At 38.5% G+C, this 10,179-nt stretch overlaps 3 protein-coding genes across 3 annotated transcripts; 2 read left to right on the forward strand and 1 right to left on the reverse strand.

Moving 5' to 3' along the window:
• The first annotated feature begins 647 nt into the window (after positions 1 to 647).
• On the forward strand, positions 648 to 3,144 carry LOC114735987 (thiamine phosphate phosphatase-like protein). Its single transcript, XM_028923776.1, is given in 5 exon segments — positions 648 to 865; positions 1,189 to 1,310; positions 1,412 to 1,613; positions 2,402 to 2,438; positions 2,441 to 3,144. Coding segments are annotated over 5 exon segments (834 nt in total). The 5' UTR covers positions 648 to 724; the 3' UTR covers positions 2,773 to 3,144.
• Positions 3,145 to 4,332: 1,188 nt separating this feature from the next.
• Positions 4,333 to 7,821, forward strand: LOC114735985 (mitochondrial carrier protein CoAc2-like). The gene is made up of 7 exons (XM_028923775.1): positions 4,333 to 4,778; positions 6,078 to 6,163; positions 6,253 to 6,460; positions 6,637 to 6,763; positions 6,865 to 7,049; positions 7,140 to 7,262; positions 7,346 to 7,821. The coding sequence occupies exons 1-7, from the start codon at positions 4,620 to 4,622 to the stop codon at positions 7,475 to 7,477; spliced, it is 1,020 nt and encodes a 339-aa protein (XP_028779608.1). The 5' UTR covers positions 4,333 to 4,619; the 3' UTR covers positions 7,478 to 7,821.
• Positions 7,822 to 7,966: 145 nt separating this feature from the next.
• Positions 7,967 to 9,896, reverse strand: LOC114735983 (pentatricopeptide repeat-containing protein At2g15690, mitochondrial-like). The gene has a single exon (XM_028923773.1). The coding sequence runs from the start codon at positions 9,779 to 9,781 to the stop codon at positions 8,366 to 8,368; it is 1,416 nt and encodes a 471-aa protein (XP_028779606.1). The 5' UTR covers positions 9,782 to 9,896; the 3' UTR covers positions 7,967 to 8,365.
• Between the last annotated feature and the right edge of the window lie 283 nt (positions 9,897 to 10,179).

Raw genomic sequence — 10,179 nt, forward strand, 5'->3', positions numbered from 1 at the left:
CATATGGGTAATTTAGAAAAAATTGATAAATATGAGAAATGGGTCTTATATTTAGAACCAAAACTAATTTAATAATTGGGTCCTATATTAAAGACTAGAAAAATATTATATATTGTGACAATTGATAAAGACGTATATATGTGATGTTTTGGACTCTATTAAATATAATTCCTTAGCTCGTAAGAAATTACAAAATTAATTTTTTTTTAAAGCACATGACATCACAATAATCATAATTCCTTGCAATGGTGTAGGAGCTGTTTGTAATATTGTTTTTATCGATGTATAATAACATTTCAATAAGTAGTCGGAGCTGTTTGTAATATTATTTATATCGATGTGTAATAAACATTTTAATAAGTCGCTAGCATTATTACATAACCTATTTTTCAAAATACATGACATCACAGTTATCACTTCTCACATATAAGCAAACACGCACACAAGCGTACATCATTCCTCATATTTAAGCTTCTTTTTTTTTTTTTCCTTTTTTTAAACCGGAAATTTCAACAAGTTACCTATATATAATTTCTGAATAATTCTGGCAAAAAAATCTTTTTAACTTATTTGTTTTTAACCCGGCGGCGCGCGGAATTCCCTGGAATCTTGCTGGGTGGGTTGCTTCTAGAAATGCTAGTCACAAATACGCAAAAATTTCTTCATAACTGTTTGCTGGGGAATCGCATTAGGGAGTCGGAGGAGAACCACCTCCGGCGTTAGAATGGCGGGGAACGTCGTCGTGGTTTTTGACTTTGATCGGACGATAATCGACAATGACAGTGACAGATGGGTCGTGACAGAAATGGGTCTCACGCAGATTTTCAATGAGCTTCGCTCGACCCTGCCTTGGACCTCTCTCATGGTTTGTGCTCACGCTTTTAATTTCAATTCGTTGTTTGAATAAGTATAAAAGTTTCACGTTGGATTAAGAAATATGCTTATAATTTTAGTCCTTCTTTACTGCAAAATGTGGGAAGTAATTGAAGGTCAGATGGGGATTCCTTTTTGTAGCCCATGAAAAACGTCCGGCGTTTTAGTTTTCAAGTTGAGATTGTTCCTGTAATTAATTGTTTATTAACCTGAATTAAGTAGATTCAAAGTCTTGTTATGTATTTGGGTTCTGAATCGTCATCTTTAAATTTATTCAATTGCTTCTTTGACCGTTTAAAACGTCTAATCTGATAGGATACGATGATGAAAGAGCTCCACGCACGAGGGATTAGCACGAAGGACATTGCAGAGTGCCTGAAAAAGGTCTTATTGCATCCAAGCATTATTGCAGCTATAAAAGCAGCCCATGCTTTTGGGTTAGTTTCTTCATCATAATCATTGGTCCCTGATTTCGCCTTCATTTTTAACCATTGTGGTAATTGACTTAACTACTATGTTGCGAATTTGTTTCTTTCAGATGTGATTTGTGGATAATTAGCGATGCAAATATGTTTTTCATTGAGACGATATTGGAACATCATGGTATATTAGGGTGCTTTTCCCAAGTCAATACAAACCCAACTTATGTGGATGAAGAGGGACGTCTTCATATCAGTCCATTCCATAATTCAAGCATGGCCCCGCATAATTGCCATCTCTGCCCTTCAAATATGTGCAAGGTATTGCTTAAACATCATTGTTCTTCATCATTCTGCCTTGTTGTAACGTACATAAACTTCTAACTCTGAGAAGAACGATGCTCTTTTGCGGCATTTAACTGTTTCTATCGAATGGTTTATTGTTCCATAAGAACCAAAAGTTTGTGATGGGTGTAGAGTTGACTAATTTTTCATTCGAATTACTTTCTAGTTCACATTGTCTCTTCAAAATACAATCAGTAATCAATAAAAAGGTTATCCAACATTTGAAGTAATCAATTTCCTACTTTTACATCTCGAAGATGTCAGTTGTCACGATTTCTATATGGAGGAACCAGATTGATTCGTACATTTTAGTGAGCACGATTATCCTTTCCATGTAGCAGAAGGCCCGGTACTGTAGAGGGGCTATTTGCTTGATCAAATTGTGTGGCTGTTGTAAAATTTTTCTTCTTTCATTCATTTTTAAAGAGAAATTATCTGTGCAAAACTAGTAAGCCACACCTGCTGTCAAAATTATCTTGGGATATCAAATCTTCCTGTTTTCCTCGTTCAGTGAGGGAAACAGCAGTGACTAGCTGATACTTGAAAGTGGGTGTTGTTGACCTGATATGCAGCCATTGGCTTAGCATTTGGTTGGTGACTGATAAAATTTGTCTAAGTTGCTGCATCCTTACAAAATTATTAAAGCCAAAGACTGATTTCTGCTTTCACTGCTATCTGGCTAAATCCATCGCCATCTTCCCAACCTAACTTTCTTGGATAACTTGTCCCATATAGAATTGGCTGTTGTGTGATTTTTATCGCAGGGTTTAGTGATTGACAAAATCCGAGGTTCTTTACCTGAGAAAAGAGGAGATTGATCTACGTTGGAGACGGAGGAGGCGATTATTGCCCAACATTGAGACTGGAGGGAGGTGATTTTGTGATGCCAAGGAAGAACTATCCTCTCTGGAATCGGATTTTCAGTAATAGAGAACAAGTTAACGCACAAGTTCATGAGTGGAGCAGTGGGGAGGAGTTAGAGGGCATCCTATTGAACCTTATCAAGAAATTAGCAGTAGACGATGCTGTCAGCCATTCTTGTTCGGTGCACTCATCTGAGTGCGTTGAGAATGCTCAGTTCCTAAGTGAAGATGCATTCTCTCCGACTCTTCATGTTCCCCTCCAGCAACTTTAAAGATTCATTCTTGTTAGTTGAAGGCTGTTTACGCTTCTAACAGGATATACTAGTCACTTCTGGATTGGAAAAGTGCATGCATTGCTATTCTTGGGGGTGGCTTGTTCTGTAGCAATACAATGAAAATGAATTCAAGCATTTCGTTGGGCAGTCATTGTTTTATGATTGGAATAGACCTCTGCATGAGGGGCCGACGCAAGGGATACCTACTTCCACGAGGCCTTCCTAGGCCAGCATTTTTCTTTAATTTCTTCCCAGGCTAATCACTTTGTAGAAAAATGCAGATGCGAAGGACATGAATGCTTGGCATGTATGATGCATGAAATTTGAAAGTGAGGTGCTGCACAGCCATCCATTGGCGCCTTTGCTATTTACTTGAAGACGGTTTTCTTGTACTACTTCCTCCGGGTGCTTAATATAAAAGCTAGTTGACTAATTTGAATAGATTAATGAAATTAGTTAAGTTAGTTATTTGTAATAAATGGGTGTTTTTTTTTTCTAAAATATCCTTACTAATTAAATATATTAGCTAGAACTATTATTGTTACAAAGACTATCTTGGAAAAAATAGATAAATATGATAAACAAAATATATTGGGGTTTTTTATTTAGAATCAAAATAAAAATCAAACAAGGTCTTATATTAAGGACCGGAGGTAATATTTATTACTCGTATTAATACAAAATTTTATGTGGGAGAATTGTAACAAAATCTTATGAAAAAGAAATAACTACCAAAAGGTCTTACTAACAAATAAAGAGTTGTTATTTTTTATTCTGAAATTTGTTATTACAAATTACTCAGTTATCATGGAGGCTTTATAATAATTATGTGAACCATATTGCAATTCTCTCTTTTTATTTTTCGGATCGATTAATCGTACTTCATTTCATTCCTTCTTTTTATAACTTCGAGAGGTTATTGACATTGCAGTCGTACTCAATGCTTGGGGTTGCCAAATTTCTGAGTCCTTATCAAATAATAACTTCTCAATGAGTACGGTTAGACATGAGTGGGCCAGAGAGCGTCAACATGATTGGCCCGTTCGAGTACGCCCATTTCTGGGGTGGAGCTAGCCTAGTCGCTTGACCCAACGTCTATTAATTTAGGCCGTTAGCCATGTTAATCAAAATTTATAAGTTATTAAATTTACACGTAAATAGTATAAATTGTTACAAGTTGAAAAAAATTATGATAAATTTTTTTATATATATTAATATTGATATTAATATGTCAATTTTTTTTGTCATCATATATATTGATCTTGATATTAATATGTTAATTTTTATTGGCCAGAATGATTAATATATGAACATGACTGATGAGTATATATTGATAAATGGAAACAATCATTAACATTATAATTTTAAAATCCATAAATTGGTTGGCAAAAATAAAATTGATAAATTGGTGAAACTTTCCCAGACGACTGATGATATCTATGAATAAGATCTTGTTTCCAATTTTTTTTCCCCAAAAAAGCGAGTAATTTGCATTCTGTCAAAAACGCTGATTGGATAAGAATAAGAGACTCCCTCTCTCCCCCCTCTAAGATTCTCTCCGTCCTTATGCAATTGAACTAAGCAGTCTGCGAAATCATAAGAAGCAGGAGCAACGAATTACTGAGCCGATGCTTCTTATTTTACCCCATCCATCCAAAATGGAATTAGACTGCGCAGACTTTCTCTGACTCATTTGAAGCTTCCCAACAAGAAAAAGAAAAAAACCTCACGTAAAGAACCTTCCATCTCACGGACCCGCATCAGTTCCTCTTGTTGGTTTTCTTTTCCTCTTTCTTTTGTCCGTCTCTGTTCCAACTCTTGTCTCCTTTTCTCCCTTGTGTTGAATGGGAAACAAGAGCGAAGACGGAGAGAAGCTGATGTTATTTGATGGGGTATTGGAGGCTATGCCCCTCTTCGCCAAGGAGCTTGTCGCCGGAGGTGTTGCTGGTGGCGTTGCCAAGACCATCGTTGCGCCCCTCGATCGGGTCAAAATTCTCTTTCAGGTATTTTATTCAGGTTCCCACTTCCCATTTTTTTTATTTCTCAGCTAGTGTGTTCTGGACAAAATTCAGGTCCGTATCGTCCATCAATTGCAGTTTCTTGGCTTGTCTGGTTATTGCCTGTTTTCTTTATTAATGGGCCCTGCTAGAGTTATTAATCATCACTGAGGATGTGTTGGATTTAAAGATACTTGAAATATTGAGTTGGGGAAGTGGGTTTTGCAGAAAATGGAATATGTCAAACTTTTCCTGCAAATTAAATGCCAATGATTTGTCTAGAGGCATATTATTACTCGGTAAGATTACCAGGTACATATGAGGAATGCCTTCTTCGGATTACTTTGAAGAGAGAATTTAACTCCAAAGAACTTTGAGGTGTTCCTGATCGGAATAACAAATGAACGGCGCGGCGATGGCTTGTTTTCTTTAAGACAAGGATGCTGCATTGCCAAGCATTGGTTTGAATTGTATGATTCTCTGTTTAGCCTGTGCAGTTTTCCCGTTCATTAATACCCGCATTCACTCCTGGAAGAAAGAAGATACAGATATCCTTTTTAAATCAAAATTGAACACAGTTTCTGCTATCTGACTGGTAGATACTGCTGTTGAACACGTTTATGCCAAACAAGTGACTTTGGTAGGTCGATGAATTATTTTTTCTTTTTTACTTTCGCCATCACTTTCTTTTCTTTTCCTATGGGGCAATGGCGACGATATTAACGTTCTATTGACCATTTACATCACTATACCTCGAAACTTTTCGCGGGTTTTTTTTTTTTTTCCCGGTACAAGCTTTTCCCTGGTTGAGGTTTCATATTTTTATTCCAAGATTTTGGGTTTAGAAAAATTTTGCCCTATGCAATTTTCGCACGAACTCCACAAACTGTGACAACTGTTACTGATGTTAACTAGCCACTCCATTGCTGAATTTCTCAATAATATGTCAGCAGTAGTTAGAACGTTTAAAACAATCAAATTCAAGTAAGGTGGCAACTGTAGCCATGACAAAGTTAGCTCAATGAATTCCGGACCTTTATTTACTTATTTTAGCAACAGACGGTAATTCTGGGTCTACTAGAGGTACCCTTTAATAGGGACTCGAGGGAGTAATCGATAATTAGTTGTTGTTTTCTCCTTTGATCATATGCAGTTAAGTATACGATTTGCTCTAGTATATGCTTGGGTTGGTTATAGAAAGAAGTTTGAGAACCATCCTATACTTGTTTGATAATCCATTTCCATCAATGGTCTTAAAAATCACTCGCTCCCTCTTGTAATTTGCATTATTATGATTCCTTGCAGACACGAGGAGCTGAATTTCAGAGCACAGGGCTTTATGGATCAGCGAAAAGGATTGCTACAACAGAAGGCTTTTTGGGATTCTACAGGTGAATGAATGATGTATCCTGAATCCATTAATGTCAGTGCTGCCTTCATTTTTCTATGACTAAACATCTCGGGCCAAATTTATGTACAGAGGAAACGGAGCAAGTATTGCAAGGATTATTCCCTACGCAGCCCTTCATTACATGTCCTATGAGCAATACCGCAGATGGATAGTGCACTCTTTTCCTGATGTCTGGAAAGGCCCTACCCTTGACCTTGTAGCAGGTTCATTATCTGGAGGCACAGCTGTACTCTTTACTTATCCCCTTGACTTAATTCGGACTAAATTAGCCTATCAGGTTATGTACCTTGTGTCTTTCAGTGCTACTGTCAAGTTTTTCAAGAATAGTATAATGAAGGGAAATTGTTTAATGCCTATTGCCTTTGAAAGAGTCAATCATGTGGGTCTGATTTGAAATTTGACACCATTTTTTCCCTCATAGAAGTGTGAACCAAGCTGTATCTGACACTGCAGGTTGTAAGCACAACAAAGGTCAATGCTTCAGGGATGGTTAATAATGAACAAGTTTACAGAGGGATCCTAGACTGTTTTGCAAAAACTTACAAAGCAGGCGGCATTAGAGGTCTCTACCGGGGAGTAGGTATGCCTATAAAATCTGCTCATGCTACTAGTACCAGTATGATTGTGTTTAAATGTTGGGTTCACATTGCGGAAATTTTTGCATTCAATTCATGCCAACAGCTCCATCATTGGTTGGGATATTCCCATATGCGGGTTTAAAATTCTACTTCTATGAGGAAATGAAACGCCACGTCCCTGAGAAGCACAAAGAAAGCGTTGTGGCCAAACTCACGTGCGGATCCGTAGCAGGTTTATTGGGACAGACCTTCACATATCCCCTCGAAGTTGTTCGGAGGCAAATGCAGGTATTTCATTTCATTTATGTTTTCATTCTTCAGATAATGGTTTATAGATATCACATAGCATGATACAGAGTGAAATCCATACCTGGCTAGGTTCAAAAACTTCGGGCATCTGATAATGTACAATTGAAGGGCACTCTGAAAACCCTTTTCATGATTGCCGAAAACCAAGGTTGGAAGCAACTATTTTCAGGTCTGAGCATCAACTACATAAAGGTGGAAAAGCTGAAACCTTTTATTCGAGAAACTAACTTCCCAGAATCTTACTGCTTAATTATAGCTTGCCTTCTATGATTCAGGTTGTCCCATCTGTTGCCATTGGATTTACAGTTTATGATATTATGAAGTCATGCCTCAGAGTTCCATCAAGAGATGAAGCCACACTTGAAGTGTTAACCAACAAAAGAATCAGTCAACCATCCCATCAGTAGTAGTAATGATGATAATAAAAAAAATCCCTTTCGAACTCTTCTGAAGCGTTAGAATGGCTTCTTAGTCTGATTCTATTTCAACATAATCTTAGCTGTACATTGCATTCTTTCAAGTATTAAAGTGCGAGGTGGAGATTATGTACCATCTCCAAGTAGGGCTTACATGTATTTTTATACGCCCTCCAAGATAACGATCGGTTGGCAGGGCAAGCGTCATTGATTTCATCATTTCCTGAGAAAGAAACTATGTTTCTTGGGAAGATTGGAGATGTATCATGTACATAACAGTGTTAAGATAAATTAGACTTGCCATGTGCAAGAATAATGAAAGGATTATAAATTAAGCTGACAATATCCTTTTACTACATTTGACTCTTCGCACGCAGCCCCCTGTTTGCTGTTATCGTCCTTATATATTCTTGGCTATTCCTATTCCCAACATACGACTTAGTGATTTACCATTACGCTTGGGTCTGGAGGGCATTCATGTGAAGGAAAAATAACTAGCATACATTCTGTCACGTGTTACACGAAAATTGGCAAGAATTTTCGCATTCTACTGACATAATCCTAAGCCATGTCAAAGGGTGACAAATCTGTATATAAAGAAAAGTACATTTGCGAGAACTCTTTATGACTCCAACCGGGTGCCAATAAATATCATGCTGCACACCAAAATATTGTTATTAGATGGAAAATGTGACAAACAGCTGGTACCTTATCCAAAAACTTTCCGTGACCCCAAATCCAACGAATAATGTACAACATAAATAAACCTCGGGTCATTGAAGGATCGATTTATGTACTGGATTTGGCAGCACAATAGACAAGAAAGCACTACAGATGAGGACTGAGTATCTACGACCATGCTTTGCTTTAATGCAATCGCTACCAATAATCCCCGCAGGAGCACTCCCCATCTTTGAAATGATGGAATCGCTTGTTATCCCTTACAATGAGCTCTCTTCCAACAATCTTTGACATGATTTTTATGGCATTGTGGCAATCACCACAGATACGGAGATTCTTGATAATCCTAAGGGTAGTCCTTGGGGGTGTACTGATGAGACCATAAGCAATTGCCAAACGTTCACTGTGGTATTGCAAAGCCTTCTCTTTGGCTTCCTCATCGATGTCATGGAGAACATATCTTGTATCTGGAACATAACCTGCTACCCTTATTTGCCCACTCAAGCCTTTCAATTTCTCACTTGCCTCCTCTCTGTAAGTTATGTTATGCCGATATTCAGAGACTTTATTCTTCACCTCAAGCATGTTGACTTCAGACTGTCTCTTTCTTGAAGACAAGGGAAGTTTATTAGAAATGGCTTTTGCTTTTGAAGGATCAAGATCTAACAACAACTTTTCTGCATGATCTTCAAGATCTAGATCTCCATGATTCCTTGCAAGGTTTCGAAGAGCCTCCCAAACTTCCGCTGTGGGCTCGAATGGCATTTTCTCAATGAACTCCTTGGCTTCATTCAAATGACCAGCATTGCCCAGAATGTTAATAACCCCTAAGTAATGTTCCATGCTAGGAACAATTCCATACTCATTCTTCATAGATTCGAACTGCATGAGCCCTTCTTCCACAGCTTCAGCTCGAGCACATGCAGCCAAAACCAATGCAAAAGACTCCCCATTAGGCCTTATTCCTCCCCTCTTCATCTTCTTAAAACACAATAAACCATCATCTCCAAGACCATTCACTGTGTATCCATCAATCAACAAATGCCACGAGCTGATGTCTCTGTCCCGCATTTTATCGAACACCCTGCGGGCATCGTTCACACTGCCACATCTTCCGTACATTCTCATCAATCTGTTATTCAGCTCCATGTCCCCGCGAAACGGCGAGCGTCTGAGGAACTCGTGAACTCTTTTTCCTGACTCAAGCGCCTTGGTATTCTCACATAAATTCAACAGCGCAAGAAAAACAGCATAATCAGCAGCAGCAGCACCTTGACCCATAAAATCTAACACTTGATCGAGCTTACCCTCTTCGCACAACCGCATCAGGTCGACATTTAATGGGCTTCCGGCCGATATGACGTTGTCATTTTGCTGTTTCCTTTGGTCACCGTTCAAATTGTGCTCATTGCTCCGAAGAGGCGGGACCTTGTAAGGTGAACGAGTGTCAGAGCCATTTCGACGGCGACTAAGCTTGTTGGTGTTGGTGGTCGAAGAAGACGAAGATGGGGTTGCGAGGGCGAGGAAGAAAGGAGATTTGGGTGGGATGCCAGATTTTCTGTGGGAAGACGGTGCATAGCTTCCAGGGGGAGGAACGTAGGCCAGGGAAGCCATTAATATGTGAATTTGAATGGCGTCGCCTACAGATGGTTAACACCACTTGGAAGAAGATGGATATGGTATCATTCAAAAGCAAAACGGAGCCGGAGAGGTTTCACACTTTCACTCCTCACAAACGACCAGAAATATCTGCTATGGATGAGGATGGTTTTCTTGCGGGAAAAAACACTAAAAAGCATCTATACCTGTTAATTTTACTGGGCTCACACAATCTAAGAATTTATTTGTGCTCGAGTTTTCTTAGCTCTGGACGGATTTGGAGTGGCAAATTATGCAAACAGAAATATCATCTATAGTAGGTTTGGAGAAAAGAGCCTTTGTTGAACTTGCGCTCAATAGTAGTGTAGCAGCAATAGAGCCATCGGCTCCAATTATAGACAAAGATTCCTACT

Source organism: Neltuma alba, unplaced genomic scaffold (assembly GCF_004799145.2).
Source record: "Neltuma alba isolate B1F8T4 unplaced genomic scaffold, ASM479914v2 tig00013275_pilon, whole genome shotgun sequence".
Lineage (NCBI taxonomy): Eukaryota > Viridiplantae > Streptophyta > Magnoliopsida > Fabales > Fabaceae > Neltuma > Neltuma alba.

Coding starts and splice junctions, on each gene's coding strand:
- LOC114735985 (XM_028923775.1), top strand. CDS start 4,620: ATGGGAAACAAGAGCGAAGACGGAGAGAAGCTGATGTTATTTGATGGG. Junction 4,779..6,077: donor GGGTCAAAATTCTCTTTCAG/GTATTTTATTCA, acceptor GATTCCTTGCAG/ACACGAGGAGCTGAATTTCA. Junction 7,263..7,345: donor TGAGCATCAACTACATAAAG/GTGGAAAAGCTG, acceptor TCTATGATTCAG/GTTGTCCCATCTGTTGCCAT.
- LOC114735983 (XM_028923773.1), bottom strand. CDS start 9,781: ATGGCTTCCCTGGCCTACGTTCCTCCCCCTGGAAGCTATGCACCGTCT.